Source organism: Coregonus clupeaformis, chromosome 6, assembly GCF_020615455.1.
Source record: "Coregonus clupeaformis isolate EN_2021a chromosome 6, ASM2061545v1, whole genome shotgun sequence".
Lineage (NCBI taxonomy): Eukaryota > Metazoa > Chordata > Actinopteri > Salmoniformes > Salmonidae > Coregonus > Coregonus clupeaformis.
Window position 1 is genome coordinate 27,723,369 of NC_059197.1, and position 23,975 is coordinate 27,747,343.

The 23,975-nt window shown below is 40.4% G+C and overlaps 1 protein-coding gene and 1 long non-coding RNA gene across 2 annotated transcripts; both read left to right on the forward strand.

Moving 5' to 3' along the window:
* Positions 1-235: 235 nt before the first annotated feature.
* On the forward strand, positions 236-15,950 carry LOC121567640. Its single transcript, XR_006001139.1, has 3 exons — positions 236-359; positions 3,228-3,328; positions 15,910-15,950. It is a non-coding gene; the product is annotated as an uncharacterized LOC121567640 (long non-coding RNA).
* Positions 15,951-16,502: 552 nt separating this feature from the next.
* On the forward strand, positions 16,503-20,428 carry LOC121568489 (uncharacterized protein C11orf53 homolog). The gene is made up of 3 exons (XM_041879011.1): positions 16,503-16,524; positions 18,585-18,880; positions 19,445-20,428. The coding sequence occupies exons 1-3, from the start codon at positions 16,503-16,505 to the stop codon at positions 19,841-19,843; spliced, it is 717 nt and encodes a 238-aa protein (XP_041734945.1). The 3' UTR covers positions 19,844-20,428.
* The last annotated feature ends 3,547 nt before the right edge of the window (positions 20,429-23,975 follow it).

Below are 23,975 nucleotides of genomic sequence, written 5' to 3' on the forward strand. Positions count from 1 at the left end.
GAAAAAATTGTTGGAGCCCAAATAGGCCTAAAGAATTATTAAAACATGTTTCAGTGTAACAAAATAGAATGCCTTCCGATGTGTCTCGCACAGATGCTCTCCTCTAATCTAGACTGTAGATGCAAATAGTCGAAAAACGTCCTACCAATTATTTGCATGGAAAAAGGTCATTTGAAAAGCTCCATACATTCTCCATCAGTGGAGCGTGTGAAGGATTCCGTAAAAGTTTCCAGAGGTGGAAAAGGCTTGTCTTTAGTATGATTTTGAGCATAGGTACATCTACACTTTCACTGGAATAGAGGACTGGCCTCCTCAATCTTTGTAGTACCAGACCTGAAACTGCAGCATCATGGAAACCGGTAAGGTAAACTGCAACCATAACACTGATTCATAATCATTTATGAAATACTTCCATAGTATATAGTTTTGACAAAACTTTCATCATCCATAAACATTTTATGCCATCTTCTTTAAGGTGGTGATAGTGACATAATTAAAAATATATATTTAGTTTGTTTTTGGTTTATGCTGTCAACTAGCATAACAATCTAGTTTATGCCATTGTCATTTGGGGAAATGACTAGTATCCTTCAATATAAAAAAGTGAATGAATTAAATTAACTGTAAAACTAACATTGTGCTTTGTAAGGTATTGGATTGGTGTATTGGATTGTATTTTTCATACTAACAAAACTGAAAGTATAGTACTGTAGAGTACTGCATCGGGAAATATGGTAACAGTGTGTCATTTGAACATAAATATGATTGTTTATTAATTATATCTAAAGATGGCCATGCTTAGCTGTGACTAGTGCAAAGCATAAAGGACATGATGAAATATTGTTTTGGTGTTTGGTTTCCGGTATCCAACCCTCTTTTCAATTAATAAATAATTAAGTTGGATATCAAATATAGCAAACTGAAACACCTCCAAAACGATATCATTATAATCCAACATCCATTTCTGAATTTCAACATTGTTTGGCCATATGATGATCAACATGACTATAGTAAAATAGGAACTTATCTTACGACTCCATTCATAAAGCTGGGATCTTTTACATACTGTACCGTTTTTTTGCATGTGATTTCCTTTTGCATGTTAAAGTGCAAATATAGTCTATAGTATGCTCACTAGGAATATGTTCATGGGGGATTTGCCTACAAATCTGGTTGGAGACATATTTGCTGTTGAGATTTATGATGTATTTACAAATAAATATTGATACTTTGATACTTCTATCACTAGGCCTACTTAAAATGTGTGAGGGGCTATCCAGTGTATAAAAATGACATCACTGTTAGACAATGACGCTTGTACTAAATTGCTTTTTTTCAACAGTCAATTTGCATTGACCAAAGCCAAAGACAATTTCCATGCCCTTTATACGTATCCCAAAAGGCAATTCAGCTATGCATAAAACTGTGAAAATTCAAATGAATATATGATTGTGGGAATGAATGAGGACTAGCGCTAAGCAGGAGCAGTATATTATCTGTAAAATACATAGCCAGCAATATATTGTACTTGTGTTATATTTGTATTTTACTTTGAGTAAGTACAATTTGAAGATACTTACTTCAAGCTAAATTCAAAAATACTTACAATATAAGTGAGCCAAAACAGAGAATACAATAAGTGCATAGTATGTTTAATTTAGGCCTTGTGTGGAGGCACAGATTAGGGGAAGGGTACCAAAAAATGTCTGCAGCATTGAAGGTCCCCAAGAACAGAGTGGCCTCCATCATTCTTAAATGGAAGAAGTTTGGAACCACCAAGACTCTTCCTAGAGCTGGCCGCCCGGCCAATCGGGGGAGAAGGGCCTTGGTCAAGGAGGTGACCAAGAACCCAATGGTCACTCTGACAGAGCTCTAGAGTTCCTCTGTGGAGATGGGAGAACCTTCCAGAAGGACAACCATCGGGTTGTTATGGTAGAGTGGCCAGACGGAAGCCACTCCTCAGTAAAAGGCACATGACAGCCCGCTTGGAGTTTGCCAAAAGGCACCTAAAGGACTCTCAGACTATGAGAAACAAGATTCTCTGGTCTGATGAAGCCAAGATTCAACTCTTTGGCCTGAATGCCAAACGTCACGTCTGGAGGAAACCTGGCACCATACCTACGGTGAAGCATGGTGGTGGCAGCATCATGCTATGGGGGTGTTTTTCAGTGGCATGGACTGGGAGACTAGTCAGGATCGAGGGAAAGATGAACAGAGCAAAGTGCAGAGTGATCCTTGATGAAAACCTGCTCCAGAGCACTCAGGACCTCAGACTAGGGCGAAGGTTCACCTTCCAACAGAACAATGTCCCTGAGCACACAGCCAAGACAACGCAGGAGTGACTTCAGGAAAAGTCTCTGAATGTCCTTGAGTGGCCCAGCCAGAGCCCGGACTTGAACCCGATCGAACATCTCTGGAGAGACCTGAAAATAGCTGTGCAGCAACACTCCCCATCCAACCTGACAGAGCTTGAGAGAATCTGCAGAGAAGAATGGGAGAAACTCCCCAAGTACAGGTGTGCCAAGCTTGTAGCGTCATACCCAAGAGGACTCGAGGCTGTAATTGCTTCTGTAAATGATATATTTCTGTTTTTTTATTTGTAATAAATTAGCACAAAAATCTAAAAACCTGTTTTTGCTTTGTCATTATGGGGTATTGTTTGTAGATTGATGAGAAGAAAAAAAAATATATATTTTTAGAATAAGGCTGTAACCTAACAAAATGTAGAAAAGGTCAAAGGGTCTGAATACTTTCAGAAGGCACTGTACTTCAAGAGGTTCATAGAATTTGTTCTAGCAATACACTTGAGGCATACATATAGTCCCGTGTAGCTCAGTTGGTAGAGCATGGCGTTTGCAACGGCAGGGTTGTGGGTTCGTTTCTCTCGGGGGACCAGTATGAAAAAAAAAAATTATAATGTATGCACTCACTAACTGTAAGTTTCTCTGGATAAGAGCATCTGCTAAATGACTGAAATGTAAAATGTAATACAAAATGTTAAACCTTTGTTTCAAAATAACTACAATTTTAGGCTATCCTTGTTTTAGGGTTGTATGGAGATCTTTTTAATGATGAGAATGATCTCATAATTTTCAATAACCACCATAGAGTAATGAGTGTAAAATAATGTATAAACTTGTATTACTTCACACTCAAATAATGAGTCAATTGTATCTCTGTGTGCTCGTGTGTGTGTGTGTGAAATATTTCTCTCACTTTTTCTCCAGAGTATTCTAAAAGGGTCTATCAAGGGGTTAGGGTCAAGCACACAGTGAAAGATCTACTGGCAGAGAAACGACAAAATCAAACAAATGGACCAAGATATAATGTGAGTACTCCAAGTAAATCTTGTATGACTCACTTTTGTATTATCTTCTTTCTTTCTTTCTTTCTTTCTTTCTTTCTTTCTTTCTTTCTTTCTTTCTTTCTTTCTTTCTTTCTTTCTTTCTTTCTTTCTTTCTTTCTTTCTTTCTTTCTTTCTTTCTTTCTTTCTTTCTTTCTTTCTTTCTTTCTTTCTTTCTTTCTTTCACTGACATATAACCAGACAGTTGATGTCTGTTGGTGAGACAATAGGGTGTTTTCCTTCAATCTTCAGCCTTATTTACATTTGGGCTTATTTTTTATACTAACGATTCATGACCATATTGCCTACCTATAAGTCCCTCGGCTGTGTATCTTTTTTTCTCCACTTCTCAGCCATGAGTGAAAGTTAAGCCTATGGGTAAATACCAGAACATGGGGTTTAAGAGAGAAAAACAAAGCCAAGCAGACCCATGAAAACCCCACAATGCTCAGGACAACAATAATACCCAATGGCTAATGGTCATGAACTCTAGGAGTCGTGAGGACGATAGCTAACACAAACCCTTTTTGGTCTGCCAGGTTGGTCTATGCAAAGTCAGATTCTTGCACACCTGCCGACCGATATTGTTCTCCATGCAGGCCACAGACAAGCCAGCCATTGTTGCCTCAGACACAGCGAAATCGGCCTATGAGACATCTGCCTGAGCAAACAGGAAAAGCTTTTCATCTCCCAAGCTACCTGTCAATGCCCTTTACAGGACTCATTTATTTTCTGTTAAAATTGGCTTGTCCACTCACTAGACACTAACTACACTCTTCATGGAGAGATCCTGATGAGGGATAGACAAACAGTGAGGTAGATGCCATTAGTTTCAACATAGTAAACCATAAGACATGCTTTCACACTGTGACCATCCTTCCATGCCTGGACTGTATGGCCCTTTTGAAACATCAATATTTATGTAGAAATAACAAACACTTAAATTCATGTTAAATCTCCACAGACTACAGTTTGTTTTGGATATCAAGAAACAACCTTTGTGACAGAACAATACTAAATGTGGTGTTGAATCTAGTTCTAAAAGGAAGATTGCGTTAAATGTGATATGTAATTTATCCCCCCCCAAAATGTGAATGATAAATTAATAATAACGTTATGCATTGCTTTTGCAAAAATGTCACAGGTTTGCCAAAGCCAAAACCAAAACCAGGTTGGAAAGGTTGTCTCAGGGTTCAATGGGTCCAAAGCAAACAGCAGCAAAGATCACAACACCAGGAAGTACTGCTCTTATTGCTTAATAATGATGAGTCACTGTTTTCCTAAACAAAACTAGATCGTTGTTGCCAACATCACCACCGAAACCTCTGCTTGAAAGCAAAAATCTAATAGACTTGGGTTCTGTCATTCTTAATTCACAGTATTAAGTTAATACTACTAACTCAGAGTTACCGGTATCATCTTGTGGATGGATTGGTAAGACCCCAGTTTTAATAAGCCATCAACAGTTTTTGACTTAACGCAAAATTAGATTGGATTTGTGTGATTAAAGACAAAATTATACTCTATATCCAATGATACTGTGTGTTTATGTTTTAATCTAGTAGATTCTCTGTCTTCCTTTGTAAACATGAGAGGTGTATACCCAGGTTCATGGGTGTACTATACGGACTAAAGACACACAGATTTAAAAGGGTAATGGGCCACACTATCTAAAGGTTGCCTAGACTTTCTCTTATGCTCTCTTTCTCTTTCTCTCTTATTCTAGTTTGCAGTCTTTTATCCTAGAGAGAAAGGCCATTGATAGACATTTGCAAACTTTAGCCACAAAGTGATTCAATTCAAGTCGCAACATGGACCCATAGAAATCAAAGGGAAATGTATTTGACAACAGGCATGCTGCCTCAATGACAGGACAAAAAACATCTTACATAATCTCAAGTAATAATGAACTTCAAGTTTTATAATGAAGAATATTAAAGAGATATAACCATACATACACTGCTCTATTAATTTGTGCATTATATACTATATAATATACTATATGCAAAACTTACTGAGGTTTGGCCATTATTAGGGCCAGCCGGCCAACCAGTGTACCTTCACTGTTGTGTTATTGTGGAGGAAAGAGTACTTTTCAAGGGTCTGTTTTTGTTTTATTTGTTAACACTCGGGCATGCACACATCCTTAAAATAATTAATTAGAGTATATATTAATGTAGAACTAAAATATCTGCACACTAGTATGCTCCCAAATGCTCGATCTTATAAGGACAACATTTTGACTGGTAACTGGTTTTCCTTTAGGACAGCCTTTTCACCAAAAACACCTGCATATAAAAACGTAAAGAATGCCAACTTTTCTTTAGCAACTGTCATACAACACATTGCAGCCCAACATGCTTCACAGATCAGCTCTTTATGAAGACCTGTGGCTGGTGATGTTGGTTGGTAGTTGCAGTACCGTTTCAAGGCATTAGCGACACCCCAATTATTATACTTTTTTTGGTTGTGCATCAGCAGTTTTCCTTTTATGTGGTGTCCCTCAACAAAATCTTGCTTAGGGCCCCCAAAATGCTAGAAACGGCCCTGGGTAATTGTTAGCCTCCCCATGCAGGTTTATCGTGTCTCACCATCAGGTGCTTTGCTGTGAACTGGGATAACATCAGGCTTTAACAACATGATTTCCATACACAGCCTTCAGAGAAGCACTGAGGCATAGACCTGGTCCACATGGGGAAGTCTTGGCATGGGCAAATTGCATTCAAATCCAACCCTCAAAATTTGCTTGCCTTCCAGCCAACACAGCCTTAATATCAACTCTTTCATGTTTGTAATATGCAAACAAAAGAGAGCTTGTCCTCCTTTCTAACCCTCGCTGTGTGTGTCTCTCTTTAAAAATAATCCCTGTAAGAGTATATCCCCTTTTCTAACCCACATACAAACATTTATACTATACATTCTAATAAAATTGCTATAAATGTAATGCAAAATGTGTCTCCAATAACCGTAGACAGCATAGAGACTTGTCCTTTCTGCAGTATATCTTTACTTCAGACTCCACGGCACCCAAGAGGACAATAAAGCCAGTAAGAAGTGTATTACACCCCAAAATAAATCATTCTAACTGACTTCTGCATTATAAACTCTTCGTAATGTTATCATAAACGTGACACAATGTCTGCTATAGAAGTTCATGTCATTTTTTTTTTTTCAGTCTGTGATGATAATGATCATGACTTTATCTGTTTTATTTTTATTTCACAGAATGTCACTGTATACGTTGTTACTGTCCATGTCATGTGTTCACATCAAACATGAAAAAAGTCCAGCATTCACTTGGATCACACTTTTTTGGGATAGTCCGTCTGTTGCTGCTCTACAGATTGTCATACAATCAACAACTGCTAGCTAAGGTTACAGTTAGGGCTGGGGTTAGGGTTAGTATATACAGTTGAAGTCGGAAGTTTACATACACCTTAGCCAAATACATTTAAACTCAGTTTTTCACAATTCCTGACATTTAATCCTAGTAAAAGGTCAGTTAGGATCACCACTTTATTTTAAGAATGTGAAATGTCAGAATAATAGTAGAGAGAATGATTTATTTCAGCTTTTATTTATTTCATCACATTCCCAGTGGATCAGAAATGTACATACACTCAATTAGTATTTGGTAGCATTGCCTTTAAATTGTTTAACTTGGGTCAAATATTTCGGGTAGTCTTCCACAAGCTTCCCACAATAAGTTGGGTGAATTTTAGCCCATTCCTCCTGACAGTGCTGGTGTAACTGAGTCAGATTTGTAGGCCTCCTTGATCGCACATGCTTTTTCTGTTCTGCCCACAAATGTTCTATAGGATTGAGGTCAGGGCTTTGTGATGGCCACTCCAATACCTTGACTTTGTTTTCCTTAAGCCATTTTGCCACAACTTTTGAAGTATGCTTGGGGTCATTGTCCATTTGGAAGACCCAATTGCGACCAAGCTTTAACTTCCTGACTGATGTCTTGAGATGTTGCTTCAATATATCCACATCATTTTCCTTCCTCATGATGCCATCTATTTTGTGAAGTGCACCAGTCCCTCCTGCAGCAAAGCACCCCCACAGCATGATGCTGCCACCCCCGTGGTTCACGGTTGGGATGGTGTTCCTTGGGTTGCAAGCGTCCCCCTTTCTCCTCCAAACATAACGATGGTCATTATGGCCAAACAATTCTATTTTGTTTCATCAGACCAGAGGACATTTCTCCAAAAAGTACGATCTTTGTCCCCATGTGCAGTTGCAAACCATAGTCTGGCTTTTTTATGGCGGTTTTGGAGCAGTGGCTTCTTCCTTGCTGAGCGGCCTTTCAGGTTATGTCGATATAGGACTCGTTTTACTGTGGATATAGATACTTTTGTACCTGTTTCCGCCAGCATCTTCACAAGGTCCTTTGCTGTTGTTCTGGGATTAATTTGCACTTTTCGCACCAAAGTACGTTAATCTCTAGGAGACAGAACGCATCTCCTTCCTGAGCGGTATGACGGCTGCGTGGTCCCATGGTGTTTATACTTACGTACTATTGTTTGTACAGATGAACGTGGTACCTTCAGGCGTTTGGAAATTGTTCCCAAGGATGAACCAAAATCAAAAGAAATCAGCCAAGACCTTTTTTCTGAGGTCTTGGCTGATTTCTTTTGATTTTCCCATGATGTCAAGCAAAGAGGCACTGAGTTTGAAGGTAGGCCTTGAAATACATCCACAGGTACACCTCCAATTGACTCAAATTATGTCAATTAGCCTATCAGAAGCTTCTAAAGCCATGACATCATTTTCTGGAATTTTCCAAGCTGTTTAAAGGCACAGTCAACTTAGTGTATGTAAACTTCTGACCCACTGGAATTGTGATACAGTGAATTATAAGTGAAATAATCTGTCTGTAAACAATTGTTGGAAAAATTACTTGTGTCATGCACAAAGTAGATGTCCTAACCAACTTGCCAAAACTATAGTTTGTTAACAAGAAATGTGTGGAGTGGTTGAAAAACGAGTTTTAATGATTCCAACCTAAGTGTATGTAAACTTCCGACTTCAACTGTAGTTAGTTGAAATGTTACTGATAGTCTGTACACTCTTGGAAAAAAGGGTTCCAAAAGGGTTATTTGCAGAGGGATAGGGTACTATCAAGAACAATTTTCATCTGAAGAACCCTTTTTGGAGGACGGTTCTTTATAAGGCAAAGGGTCTACCCAGAACCTTTTTCATGCTAAGTATCGTTTTTCGAAGAAAGGGTTCTTTGATGATTCTTTGGAAGGAAAGAAGGATTCTTTGTAAGGGATGAAGGGTTCTACATAGAACCCTTCTGAATCTGAATAAGATGTTTTTATTGTATATTTTTTTCATTATTTTAAATAATGCCTGAGCATTAGTGTTTACCTCAATGTTTAAACTTTAACATCAGGAGTTTGAGTAATCTGATCAGTTTAAAAAGATAGATGTGAGAATGTTTTAAACTGTACGTACAGTATATGGGAATATTTGTAAATGTATCTGGTATTCCCTTGATCATTTTACATATACAGTACGGACATAGTTGATATCTTTGCCAATATTTATTTTTTTCAAATAAGTATTTTATGTGATTTTATTGAGCAGTGAGTATGAGAATAGAAGGGAGTGTGAGTGAACTTGCAGTGTTTTGTATGATACACAGCAAATTGGCCACTTGGCCAGTGTTACCTAGTGTTGATTTTTCAGTGTAACTTTTATAGTGTTGATTCAGGAGTTGAATTAAGGGGTGTAAGTGTGATTGTGTCATTTTTAAAACACTCAAAACCACGGCCATCATTATCAAATTTCACAGCATGCTCTATTGCAGGTTGATTTTCAGAATTGTTTGTTTCAATATATGTGTTTTTGTATTGATTGGTTGATTAATCTTATGCTACACAAAAATAAATAAAATACATTTTTCTAAACTAATCCAATCTGTTAGTAGTTGGACTTACTGCACCCGTTACTGAGATGGATGTTTCAATTTAAATGATTTAGGTAGTCTCCTTTATCAACCTTCTCTTCTCTAATTCCAATAGGAATTACTCATCACTTTACAAGCCAGCATAATGTGACTTGCATGCCTGATGTGGTCTGTAAACCAGGAGTTTCAACCACTGTGTTAGGGTATACAGTGGCTTGCTAAAGTATTCACCCCCCTTGGCATTTTTCCTATTTTGTTGCCTTACAACCTGGAATTAAAATGGATTTTGGGGGGTTTGTATCAATTGATATACACAACATGCCTACCACTTTAAACTAGGCCATACCAAGACATTTAAATGTTTCCCCTTAAACCACTCAAGTGTTGCTTTAGCAGTATGCGTAGGGTCATTGTCCTGCTGGAAGGTGAACTTCCGTCCCAGTCTCAAATCTCTGGAAGACTGAAACAGGTTTCCCTAAAGAATTTCCCTGTATTTAGCGCCATCCATCATTCCTTCAATTCTGACCAGTTTCCCAGTCCCTACCGATGAAAAACATCCCCACAGCATGATGCTGCCACCACCATGCTTCACTGTGGGGATGGTGTTCTCGGGGTGATGAGAGGTGTTGGGTTTGCGCCAGACATAGCATTTTCCTTGATGGCCAAAAAACTAAATATTAGTCTCATCTGACCAGAGTATCTTCTTCCATATGTTTGGGGAGTCTCCCACATGCCTTTTGGCGAACACCAAACGTGTTTGCTTATTTTTTTCTTTAAGCAATGGCTTTTTTATGGCCACTCTTTTCCGTAAAGTCCAGCTCTGTGGAGTGTACGGCTTAAAGTGGTCCTATGGACAGATACTCCAATCTCCGCTGTGGAGCTTTGCAGCTCCTTCAGGGTTATCTTTGGTCTCTTTGTTGCCTCTCTGATTAATGCCCTCCTTGCCTGGTCCATGAGTTTTGGTGGGCGGCCCTCTCTTGGCAGGTTTGTTGTGGTGCCATATTCTTTCTATTTTTTAATAATGGATTTAATGGTTCTCCGTATTCAAAGTTTCTGATATTTTTTTTATAACCCAACCCTGATCTGTACTTCTCCACAACTTTGTCCCCGACCTGTTTGGAGAGCTCCTTGGTCTTCATGGTGCCGCTTGCTTGGTGGTGCCCCTTGCTTAGTGGTTTAGCAGACTCTGGGCCTTTCAGAACAGGTGTATATATACTGAGATCATGTGACAGATCATGTGACACTTAAATAAAGTCCACCTGTGTGCAATCTAACTAATTATGTGACTTCTGAAGGTAATTGGTTGCACCAGATCTCATTTAGGGGCTTCATAGCAAAGGGGGTGAATACAGTGGGGAGAACAAGTATTTGATACACTGCCGATTTTGCAGGTTTTCCTACTTACAAAGCATGTAGAGGTCTGTAATTTTTATCATAGGTACACTTCAACTGTGAGAGACGGAATCCAGAAAATCACATTGTATGATTTTTAAGTAATTCATTTGCATTTTATTGCATGACATAAGTATTTGATCACCTACCAACCAGTAAGAATTCCGGCTCTCACAGACCTGTTAGTTTTTCTTTAAGAAGCCCTCCTGTTCTCCACTCATTACCTGTATTAACTGCACCTGTTTGAACTTGTTACCTGTATAAAAGAGACCTGTCCACACACTCAATCAAACAGACTCCAACCTCTCCACAATGGCCAAGACCAGAGAGCTGTGTAGGGACATCAGGGATAGAATTGTAGACCTGCACAAGGCTGGGATCGGCTACAGGACAATAGGCAAGCAGCTTGGTGAGAAGGCAACAACTGTTGGCGCAATTATTAGAAAATGGAAGAAGTTCAAGATGACGGTCAATCACCCTCGGTCTGGGGCTCCATGCAAGATCTCACCTCGTGGGGCATCAATGATCATGAGGAAGGTGAGGGATCAGCCCAGAACTACATGGCAGGACCTGGTCAATGACCTGAAGAGAGCTGTGACCACAGTCTCAAAGAAAACCATTAGTAACACACTATGCCGTCATGGATTAATATCCTGCAGCGCATGCAAGGTCCCCCTGCTCAAGCCAGCGCATGTCCAGGCCCGTCTGAAGTTTGCCAATGACCATCTGGATGATCCAGAGGAGGAATGGGAGAAGGTCATGTGGTCTGATGAGACAAAAATATAGCTTTTTGGTCTATACTCCACTCGCCGTGTTTGGAGGAAGAAGAAGGATGAGTACAACCCCAAGATCACCATCCCAACCGTGAAGCATGGAGGTGGAAACATCATTCTTTGGGGATGCTTTTCTGCAAAGGGGACAGGACGACTGCACCGTATTGAGGGAAGGATGGATGGAGCCATGTATCGCGAGATCTTGGCCAACAACCTCCTTCCCTCAGTAAGAGCATTGAAGATGGGTCGTGGCTGGGTCTTCCAGCATGACAACGACCCGAAACACACAGCCATTGCAAACAAAGGTTTCTGTACCAAATATTCAGTTCTGCTTTTCTGATGTATCAAATACTTATGTCATGCAATAAAATGCAAATTAATTACTTAAAAATCATACAATCTGATTTTCTGGATTTTTGTTTTAGACTCCGTCTCTCACAGTTGAAGTGTACCTATGATAAAAATGACAGACCTCTACATGCTTTGTAAGTAGGAAAACCTGCAAAATCGGCAGTGTATCAAATACTTGTTCTCCCCACTGTACATATGCACGCACCACTTTTCCGTTATTTATTTTTTAGAATGTTTTTTAAAAAGTTATTTTTTTCAATCCACTTCACCAATTTGGACTATTTTGTATATGTCCATTACAAGAAATCCAAATAAAAATCCATTTAAATTACAGGTTGTAATGCAACAAAATAGGAAAAGCGCCAAGGGGGATGAATACTTTTGCAAGGCACTGTAACTAGGTTCTGAGAGAAAGGCCTTATGATATATCTAATGTATTGTCATAAGAAATTTGCAAATAATGCTGGTAGAACCGTTCATGGAGGGTTCTAGGAAGGAACCCTTCAAAGGTATAAGGGTTTTTGGTAAAACTGTTCATTGAGGGTTCAAGGTAGAACCTTTAGAGGATAAAAGGTTTCTTGGCAGAACCCTTTATGGAGGGTTCTAGGAAGAACTCTTCATAGAGGGTTCAATGTATACTGAACAAAAATATAAAACGAAACATGCAACAATTTAAAAGATTTTATTGAGTTACAGTTAATATAAAGAAATCAGTAAATTGAAATAAATTAATTATGCCCTAATCTATGGACTTCACATGACTGGGAATACAGATATGCATCTGTTGGTCACAGATACCTTAAAAACAAGGTAGGGGCGTGGATTTAAAAAACAGACAGTGTCTGGTGTGACCACCATTTGCCTCATGCAGCGTAACACATCCCTTTACATAGAGTTGAGCAGGCTATTGACTGTGGCTTGTGGAATGTTGTCCCACTCCTCTTCAATGACTGTGTGAAGTTGCTGGATGTAGGCGCGAACACGCTGTCATACACGTCGATCCAGAGCATCCCAAACATGCTCAATTGGTGACATGTCTGGTGAGTATGCAGGACATGGAAGAACTGAACATTTTCAGCTTCCAAGAATTGTGTACAGATCCTTGCGACCTGGGGCCGTGCATTATCATGCTGAAACATGAGGTGATGGCGGCGGATGAATGGCACGACAATGGGCCTCAGGATCTCGTCATGGTATTCAAATTGCCATAGATAAAATGCAATTGTGTTCGTTGTCATAGCTAATGCCTGCCCATACCATAACCCCACCACCGCCATGGGTCACTCTGTTCACAACGTTGACATCAGCAAACAGCTCGCCCACACGATGCCATACATGTGGTCTGCAGTTGTGAGGCTGGTTGGACGTACAGCCAAATTCTCTAAAACGACGTTGGAGGAGGCTTATGGTAGGAAATGAACATTTTCTGGCAACAGCTCTGGTGGACATTCCTGTAGTCAGCATGCCAATTGCACGCTCCCTCAAAACTTGAGTCATCTGTGGCATTGGGTTGTGTGACAAAACTGCACATTTTAGAGTGGCCTTTTATTGTCCCCAGCACAAGGTGCACCTGTGTAATGATCATGCTGTTTAATCAGCTTGTTGATATGTCACACCTGTCAGGTGGATGGATTATCTTGGCAAAGGAGAAATCCTCCCTAACAGGGATGTAAATACATTTGTGCACAACATTTGAGAGAAATAAGCTTTTTGTGCATATGGAACATTTCTGGGAGTTTTTATTTCAACTCATGAAACATGGGACCAACACTTTACATGTTGCATTTATATTTTTGTTCAGTGTAGAACCCTCTGCGAAGGGTTCTACCTAGCACCAAAAAGGGTTCCCCTATGGGGACAAACCGAAGAACCCTATATGGTTCTACTTAGCACCTTTTTTTCAAAGAGTGTAGATAGTCTGTAGAGCATCTACAGATGGACTATCCAAATGAAGTGTTACCCTCACTTGGATATACAGTGCATTTGGAAAGTATTCAGACCCCTTGACTTTTTCCACATTTTGTTACGTTACAGCCTTATTCTAAAATTGATTAAATTAATGTTTTTCCTCATCAATCTACACACAATACCCCATAATGACAAAGTGAAAACAGGTTTTAGAAATTTTAGCAAACGTATAAAAAGTTAAAAGCAGAAATACCTTATTTACATAAGTATTCAGACCCTTTGCTATGAGACTCGAACTTGAGCTCAGGTGCATCCTGTTTCCATTGATCATCCTTGAGATGTTTCTACAACTTGATTGGAGTCCACCTGTGGTACATTCTATTGATTGGACATGACTTGGAAAGGCACACACCTGTCTATTTAAGTTCCTATAGTTGACAGTGCATGTCATAGAAAAAACCAAGCCATGAGGTCGAAGGAATTGTCCGTAGAGTTCCGAGACAGGATTGTGTGGAGGCACAGATCTGGGGAAGGTTACCAAAAAATGTCTGCAGCATTGAAGGCTCTTCCTAGTGCTGGTTGCCCGGCCAAACTGAGCAATCGGGGGAGAATTGCCTTCAATGCTGAAGTGCCTTCAAAAACCCGTTGATCATTCTTGATAGCGCTCCAGAGTTCCTCTGTGGAGATGGGAGAACCTTCCAGAAGGACAACCATTTCTGCAGTACTCCACCAATCAGGCCTTTATGGTAGAGTGGCCAGTCGGAAGCCACTCCTCAGTAAAAGGCACATGACAGCCCGCTTGGAGTTTGCCAAAAGGCACCTAAAGGACTCTCAGACCATGAGAAACAAGATTCTTTGGTCTGATGAAACCAAGATTGAACTCTTTGGCCTGAATGCAAGCGTCACGTCTGGAGGAAACCTGGCACCATCGCTACGGTGAGGCATGGTAGTGGCAGCATCATGCAATTTCGATCTTGTTTCATCGCTGCAACTCCCCAAAGGGCTCGGGAGGCGAAGGTCGAGTCATGCGTCCTCCGAAACATGACCGGCCTAACCGCGCTTCTTAACACCCGCCCGCTTAACCCTGAAGCCAGCCGCACCAATGTGTCGGAAGAAACATAATTCAACTGAGGACCGCTGTCAGCCTGCAGGCACCCGGCCCACCACAAGGAGTCGCTAGAGCGATGAGCCAAGTAAAGCCCCCCCGGCCAAACCTTCCCCTAACCCGGACAACGCTGGGACAATTGTGCACCGCCCTATGGGACTACCGATCACGGCCGGTTGTGATACAGCCCGGGATCTAACCTGGGTCTGTAGTGAAGCCTCTAGCACTGCAATGCAGTGACTTAGACCGCTGCGCCACTCTGGGGATGTTTTTCAGCAGCAGGGACTGGGAGACTAGTCAGGATCGAGGGAAAGATGAACGGAGCAAAGTACAGAGAGATCCTTGATGAAAACTTGCTCCAGAGCGCTCAGGACCTCAGACTGGGGCGAAGGTTCACCTTCCAACAGAACAATGACCCTAAGCACACAGCCAAGACAACACAGGAGTGGCTTCGGGACAAGTCTCTGAATGTCCTTGAGTGGCCCAGCCAGAGCCCGGACTTGAACCCGATCGAACATCTCTGGAGAGACCTGAAAATAGCTGTGCAGCGACGCTCCCCATCCAACCTGACAGAGCTTGAGAGGATCTGCAGAGAAGAATGGGAGAAACTCCCAGAAATACAGGTGTGCCAAGCTTGTAGCGTCATACCCAAGAAGACTCGAGGCCGTAATCGTTGCCAAAGGTGCTTCAACAAAGTACTGAGTAAAGGGTCTGAATAAAGGGTCTGAAATGCTCTTTCAGTGTTTATTTCATTTTTAATTTGCAAAAATTTCAAAAAACATATTTTTGTTTTGTCACTATGGGTATTGTGTGTAGATTGATGAGGGGGGAAAAACTATTTAATCAATTTTAGAATAAGGCTGTAACGTAACAAAATGTGGAAAAAGTCAAGGGGTCTGATTACTTTCCGAATGCACTGTAAGTTGCAATTCTTGAAGCTTTGTTTTAATTTTCATTATATCATAGCAACATGTCTTAATAGACCACACACTGACATACGTTTCGGTTTGTGCCTTCCTCAGCGCATGTGTGGTGGCATGTTATGTGTTACCAGAATCAGACCTGTTTTCATAATGCCATGGATCCAGGATTTTACGTTTGTCTCTTCTTTCATTTGTAGGGAGGAACATCCAGCCAATCATCATTTGTCCAAATGCCAGGTGAGAAAAATCTCTGGGTAATTATGTAATTATTGATGAGTCCTACTGACCTATTAACTCTCCCAATAGTGTTTGAGGTAAGGGAAGTACAGTATTATAGACAAAAGCTTTTAAATGTCACATTTACAGGCAAAGTTCTGAAAAAGTAGAATAAAACCCATTTACTGGTGAAGGGTTGTGGAAAAGCCCAGGCACAAGATTTTCAATGTTAACAGTAACCACCATAGCTTTGCATGTGTATTCCACTTATCATGTATGCTTTGTTCTGACAGCTACTGCCCACTAGAAACGTTTTCCTGCAGGTATAAGGTTTTATTACTTATTTGTTTTAAGTTTTTATGAGCCTTCATAAGGTTTATAATATGTCATGTCTCTCTATGAAGGACATTTGTTACTGACTCAAAATTGTTATTTAGTCAGGATTTTATGAGATTATAATATCACATTATAAGGGTGTCATATATATTTAGGACAAATCTTACAATGCATTAAAACCATCATAATGCATTGTACCTGGGTGGCAGGTCACCTAGATGGGCGGTAGGTCGCCTAGATGGGGAGGCAGGTCAGCTACAGTGAGGGAAAAAAGTATTTGATCCCCTGCTGATTTTGTACGTTTGCCCACTGACAAAGACATGATCAGTCTATAATTTTAATGGTATGTTTATTTGAACAGTGAGAGACAGAATAACAAAAAAAATAATCCAGCAAAAAATTGATTTGCATTTTAATGAGGGAAATAAGTATTTGACCCCTCTGCAAAACATGACTTAGTACTTGGTGGCAAAACCCTTGTTGGCAATCACAGAGGTCAGACGTTTCTTGTAGATGGCCACCAGGTTTGCACACATCTCAGGAGGGATTTTGTTCCACTCCTCATTGCAGATCTTCTCCAAGTCATTAAGGTTTCGAGGCTGACGTTTGGCAACTCGAACCTTCAGCTCCCTCCACAGATTTTCTATGGGATTAAGATCTGGAGACTGGCTAGGCCACTCCAGGACCTTAATGTGCTTCTTCTTGAGCCACTCCTTTATTGCCTTGGCCGTGTGTTTTGGGTCATTGTCATGCTGGAATACCCATCCACGACCAATTTTCAATGCCCTGGCTGAGGGAAGGAGGTTCTCACCCAAGATTTGACGGTACATGGCCCCGTCCATCGTCCCTTTGATGTGGTGAAGTTGTCCTGTCCCCTTAGCAGAAAAACACCCCCAAAGCATAATGTTTCCACCTCCATGTTTGACGGTGGGGATGGTGTTCTTGGGGTCATAGGCAGCATTCCTCCTCCTCCAAACACGGCGAGTTGAGTTGATACCAAAGAGCTCCATTTTGGTCTCATCTGACCACAACACTTTCACCCAGTTTTCCTCTGAATTATTCAGATGTTCATTGGCAAACTTCAGACGGCCCTGTATATGTGCTTCCTTGAGCAGGGGGACCTTGCGGGCGCTGCAGGATTTCAGTCCTTCACGGCGTAGTGTGTTACCAATTGTTTTCTTGGTGACTGTGGTCCCAGCTGCCTTGAGATCATTGACAAGATCCTCCCGTGTAGTTCTGGGCTGATTCCTCACCGTTCTCATGATCATTGCAACTCCATGAGGTGAGATCTTGCATGGAGCCCCAGGCCGAGGGAGATTGACAGTTCTTTTGTGTTTCTTCCATTTGCGAATAATCGCACCAACTGTTGTCACCTTCTCACCAAGCTGCTTGGCGATGGTCTTGTAGCCCATTCCAGCCTTGTGTAGGTCTACAATCTTGTCCCTGACATCCTTGGAGAGCTCTTTGGTCTTGGCCATGGTGGAGAGTTTAGAATCTGATTGATTGATTGCTTCTGTGGACAGGTGTATTTTATACAGGTAACAAGCTGAGATTAGGAGCACTCCCTTTAAGAGTGTGCTCCTAATCTCAGCTCGATACCTGTATAAAAGACACCTGGGAGCCAGAAATCTTTCTGATTGAGAGGGGGTCAAATACTTATTTCCCTCATTAAAATGCAAATCAATTTATAACATTTTTGACATGTGTTTTTCTGGATTTTTTTTGTTATTGTTCTGTCTCTCACTGTTCAAATAAACCTACCATTAAAATTGTAGACTGATCATTTCTTTGTCAGTGGGCAAATGTACAAAATCAGCAGGGGATCAAATACTTTTTTCCCTCACTGTAGATGCGGTGGCATGTAGCCTAGCGGTTAGAGCGTTGGGACAGTAACCGCAAGATTGCTTGTTTGAGTCACTGAGCCGGCAAGTGAAAAAAATCTGCCGTTTTGTCCTTGAGCAAGGCAGTTAAACTCCACAACTGCTCCCCTGGGGCCGATGACGTCGATTAAGGCAGCCCCCAGCACCTCTCTGATTCAGAGGGGTTGGGTTAAATGCGGAAGATACATTTCCATTGAATGCATTCAGTTGTGCAATTGACTAAGTATCCCCGTTCCCTACCTGCAGGCTGTAAGTAGAGTGTTGCCATTTAGCAGACACTTTTATCCAAAGTGACTTACAGTAGTATGTGCATACCTTTTGGGTGGCCCCAGCCGGAACTGCACCCCACGATCCTGACGTTGCAAGCACCATGCTCTACCAACCGAGCTACACAGGACCACTTGTTACTTATGTTTTCTCCCTGGTTCTCTTTACAACAGGGTCTCACATGATCCCTAGCTACTACGGCATGAGGCGACCTTTCATTTCCGACTCGGACTTCTCTCCCAAGCAGTTCTCGGGCGAGGTCTACTCCTCATCCCTGGGGGGCAAACCTCTGGGTTGTGACCCATCGGCCATGTCGGGCTACTCCTCCATCATCGACAGCTACTACACAGAAACGTTCGGAGACTACCGTAGTGCAGCCTTCACCACCGGAGGGAGCTCCATCTTCCCCAGCTCAGCCCTGTCCACTCTGCTACCACCTTTCACTGGAGAGTCCCCCCACTTTCTCCTGGTAAGGCACTCTGTCAGTGGTCAGTACTGGTGATAGAATGGGACTGTTGAGCTATGGCTTTACATTATGGGCCCGTTTCTCAAATATGGTTTAAAGTCCTGGACTAAGAAGTGTGTTCAACGCTAAATCCAGGAAACACACCCTATGTGTTATTGTTTTTTTATGTGATGTGAGATGGCGCAAAGCATGTAAACAGGGATAAAGGCTGGAGTGGGTAGGGTACATCCAAATAAGCACACATTTCACACAAGCATGAAGGAAAGAATTAATCAAATTACACAGGTGAGAAGTGTGTCCATATGTTACTGATTTGGGTTCAAACCCAGATCTGTGCAATACAAGGCTTTGTTAGCCCACTGAGATAAAGCCCAGACATTAGCTCAGGGAGCCAACACGTCTTCAGGGCTCCAGCAAGGTTAATCATTACACAAGCGTGGTTCCAAACCAACTTCGTTACACATACATCTTAGGGTATTCTGCAATCCGCAATACCAACAAACAAGAGTAATTTTTCCATAATCTCTAACACATCACTATGCTTTCCTCTGTCTGTTGCTCCTGCAGAGAGATTCGTGGGAGCAGCCAGTGGCAGACCCAGTGACCCAGGGAGAGGGCTTGTGTGCAGACGGCCTGACCTCTGTTCCAGTCTCCCTGCCCAGCCCCGACCCTCCCGGGAGCCCGTCACAGTACCGCTGCTCCACCCGCAGCTCCTCCGTGGCCTCGGCACAGCCCTATGCCCTTCACCCTATGGAAGAAGTACACTACCACACCTCTTACCCTTCCGCCTCCACTTTCACATGCCCTTCCTATATGACTGTCTCCAACACCCTAGCCTCCAAGATGGCCCCTCTAGCTAATGAGGACTCTGACAGTACCCTCGCCACACATAGTGACACACACTCGTGGGTGAAAGAAGATGGCGGAAGCTCTTGGTCGCCATATGAGATTCGGAGGTCTTATTAAGTCCATTTGGAAACATCCTGTTCTTCACAGAAAACCAAAATAATGCAGATGCAAGCGACTCAGCTCCTTGTGGTCCAAATATTTGACTTTGTAGACTTTGCTCATCTCTTTATAGAAGTACAAAGTGGAACTTTTGACCCTCCTAAGTCCACTGGTGACATAAGAGTATGTAAGAACTAACTCACTGGGCACACACTGGTTGAATCAATGTTGTTTACACGTCATTTCAATGAATTTACGTTGAACCAACGTGGAATAGACATCGAATTGACCTCTGTGCCCAGTGGGAACCCTTTGCATGGGCACATGACAATGTAAAGGAGCATTTATGATTCAGTTGTTAGACTTAGAATGACTATGCCTGTGTTCAAATGTTTGAAATAGATGTGTTTTTATATAGTCATTATATTAGAAAAACATCGTTTTAATTTATATACTGCCATTGCGACAATTACCAGTTTCCCTGATGAATCAATGTTTCCTGTGTTTTGCTTTTCATTTCAAGAAATAAACAACATAGATAATGTATTGGGCAATATAATGTGTATTATAAATACAATATAATAAAAGAGACTGCAATAAATGCATTATGGTCCTCTGTAGCTCAATTGGTAGAGCATGGCGCTTGTAACGCCAGGGTAGTGGGTTCGATCCCCGGGACCACCCATACGTAAAAATGTATGCACACATGACTGTAAGTCGCTTTGGATAAAAGCGTCTGCTAAATGGCATATTATATTATTATTATGAAAATTAAACATATTTTGTGCTAAAATTACACATAAAAAAAAAACCATTACTTTTCTGTTTGTTGAGTTGTTATAGGGGTTGGGTTAAATGCGGAAGACACATTTCAGTTGAATGCATTCAGTTGTACAACTAGGTATCCCCTTTTCCTTTCCCTTATAATTTTTCTGCCACTCCAATCAATTATGAGGGAGAGCCTACTTACGTATACCCTACACTAGATGGCGCGGTTGTTTCATGTTACCTCTTCTCTCACGGTACAAGCTTTGCGCATGGGGAGGAAATTCCAACGCCAGAAATAAAAAAATAAAAAGTGTAACGTTAAATATTATATAAGAGCACTAGCATAATATTCTTCGCAGTTAGGATAATGGGCCTAAGTCCTACTTTATGGAAGGTGAGAAGTTGATCAAGACCCCAATACAACTACATGGGCTTTAAATCTACATGATAGGATCATTGTATAGGCCCCTACCAGTATAAATCAGGAAAGGCCATAGATTGTATTGGGCATATAGTGTGTGCATTTTCTCAATATATGAATGATGATAATGATAAATCGATACCCCAAAACGGAAATCTAAGCTATGTTAATTATAACGAGGTATATGTTCGTGTTCATTGTTTGATATGTTTGTAAATTGTTATTCAAATGTAATGTAGGCTCACAATGGCAATGGAAGAACACTTATAGGAAACGGTTTTCTCTAAGGCAATGTGCTCATGTTTTCTTAAAAGATTTGAGTGAAAATTGCCTTCTGATAACATGTTTGTTCATATCATATGTATTAAGTTGTAAACTCTTATACATTAAAACAGGCATGGACATTATCCCTATTCCAATAAGTCTATAAATTGAAAATACTTTGACAACATCTAAGTAGGCCTAGGCTACCCAAGTAGAGTAATCAAGGCGTCTTCTCATTGAATTGAAATGATATCAGACATTTGTAAACATAATTTTTGCATTGTAATTCATTTGTAAAAAGTTTTCTAGATTCGTATGATGCTTGGCTACCTTATACATATCCTATATATAGTCTATAGGCTATCTATAAAGTAGCCTAGCCCTGGGATGCCAAATCAGGTTTGACATGTGAATGACTGAAACCTTCAGCCTTTATATTTATATGGATAATGGATATAATTAATGTAACTAAACTAAATAATGTTAAAACCACTATAATACAATTGGTAACACATGGGTGATGTGAGCTCCACTGATGGGGAGCATGCACTTGCTGAAGAAGCAATGGAGTCAGTGATGGCAGACATGGCTGCTGCCATATGCCACGCCCACAACTGAGACATTTAATATTTTATTGTTTAAAATAAGACTAAAAATGTATGGTGATAACGTGTTGATGTGCTTATCCATCCTGAAATACATATGATCTGCGATGTGTAATGGTTGGTGATGTTTAGATAGGACATCTAACCGTTACTTTCCTGTAGTGCCTCACTATGACTGATGACCAGATTGGCAAAAGATGGATAAAATGTTTAAAATATCAATTTCTTTTTGGTTTGGGTATAAAATAGTATTGTATTCTATTAAATTGAATGTTATTTTAAGTGCATATGTATTGATTTACACTGAAAAATATGTATTTTTGAGTAGCCGTTGAATATTCAAATTAAAAGTAACGCGCAATCAAATCATTGTCAAATCATTGAGTTCTAGGGGTTTTAAAAAGTAGGCATGGAGAGAAAATTTCACAAACTAATACATCCCTAGCTATATTAGGATATTATTGTATGCTCTGAGACAGTTTTAAGACTTGTGTGTTGAGAATTTGTGTGACTTTTATGAATATTTCATTATAGCCCATATAACTGAGCCAGAAAAGGACATTGTGGAATCTCATAACTGCTCTTCTTCCAGGACTCTTTCTTAAATTTTACAACATGTCTGGTAAGTTTCTAATTCTTTTTTCTTCAGATCATGGTTCTCTTTTACATTCTTCCTGAAAAAAAGAAAGAAAAAATATAAATGTTAGAACAAAACGATTGGAAAGAATTGACATTGCACAACATGCTGTTTCAGCTTCTATGGGAACTGCAAGGTTCTATGAAAACCTTAGAGATAAAGTATGCAACTCGTGTTTTAACTAATGTGGATTAATGCCATGCCTATTACCTGCATGATGTATGCTATTTTCTTTTACAATATTTTTCTATTGAATCGAACAACGTTATAAAATAGTGTTTTCCTTATTTCTTAAACGTCACTACTTTTGGCCACTTCGTCCACGTTAGGGCGTGAGGATAACTAAACTCAAACGCGATTTTATTTGCATTATTCTTGTCGATTCAACTGTAATTGTAGTCATTGTAATTACACTGTAATATGTAAATTTACAAATGGTAATTTGAAGCAGTAATCTGTGGGATGTGTCTTTTGGGTAGCTTTACTATTTGCCACATTTAAGACAAATCATGATCTGACATTTCAGTATATGAATATTTAAAAGGATGGGTTTGAATAGCCAAGCACACCTCTTTAGATTCTGCGGAGGCAGCTGCTATTATATAAACACCTTTACCGCCAACGTTCCACTCCTGAGATTGTCTCTGACTGCCTTAATGAGTTCTACCATTGTGTGGCGTCGTTTCTGTAATGACTTTAGTCATTGGAGTAGAACGTTATACCCCCTTATATTTAGAACTAAAGCCATGACATACAATCGAAGACGTACATATATGAGTACTGTTCATTTTAGCATAAAAATCCAAAAGCTATGCTACTGCACTAAAACACTAAACATGTGTTAAGAGTGTGTATAGGCAACGGCTCTAACCTATCGGCCTATTACAGTTCAATTACCCGATAATTTACAGTAGGCTATGTTTTGATAGCGTAAATTAGTCTGCAATTTAATTTAAAATCTAGTCCTGCTTCGATGGATGAGTTTTACAGAAAACGGAATGGTTTTACTGCGTAATTGTCAGGCGTGGGACTTCGATAGGCTAACGGGAATCATATTATCATCAAAACAACTTTTATTTTACCCTCGGGTAGGCTAAAGCTCATATTGTTATCCCATAGCCTACCAACGATATGTAGGCTAAGTATGGTGCGTAAAAGTAACTTACTTTTATAATCGGACGAATTTCTCAAGCGAAATCTTCAATTTTCACCTTATTTTCACCGGATTTGTTGAGTCCTTTGGTTTCTTTGTTATTGACTCTTACGAGGCCGCTGTTTGCCCGCTTTACCTGTAGCCTAACTTCACTTCCCTACCTTCACGGAATATGCTACTATCAGCCCCTTTCATGGATCGCAACGCTTAACTTGTGTTTTAGGCCTATGTATGGAATTAAAATAAATATATTATCTAAATAAACTCGAAAAGTTACACTCATAATAGCATTTTAGCACAGC

What these genes read in the sequence shown, in the direction of transcription:
- LOC121568489 (XM_041879011.1), top strand. Translation starts at nt 16,503, where the DNA reads ATGGGGAGGCAGGTCAGCTACA. An exon ending in GGGGAGGCAGGTCAGCTACA is followed by an intron (nt 16,525 to 18,584) that starts GTGAGGGAAAAA and finishes TCTTTACAACAG; the next exon opens with GGTCTCACATGATCCCTAGC. An exon ending in AGTCCCCCCACTTTCTCCTG is followed by an intron (nt 18,881 to 19,444) that starts GTAAGGCACTCT and finishes TTGCTCCTGCAG; the next exon opens with AGAGATTCGTGGGAGCAGCC.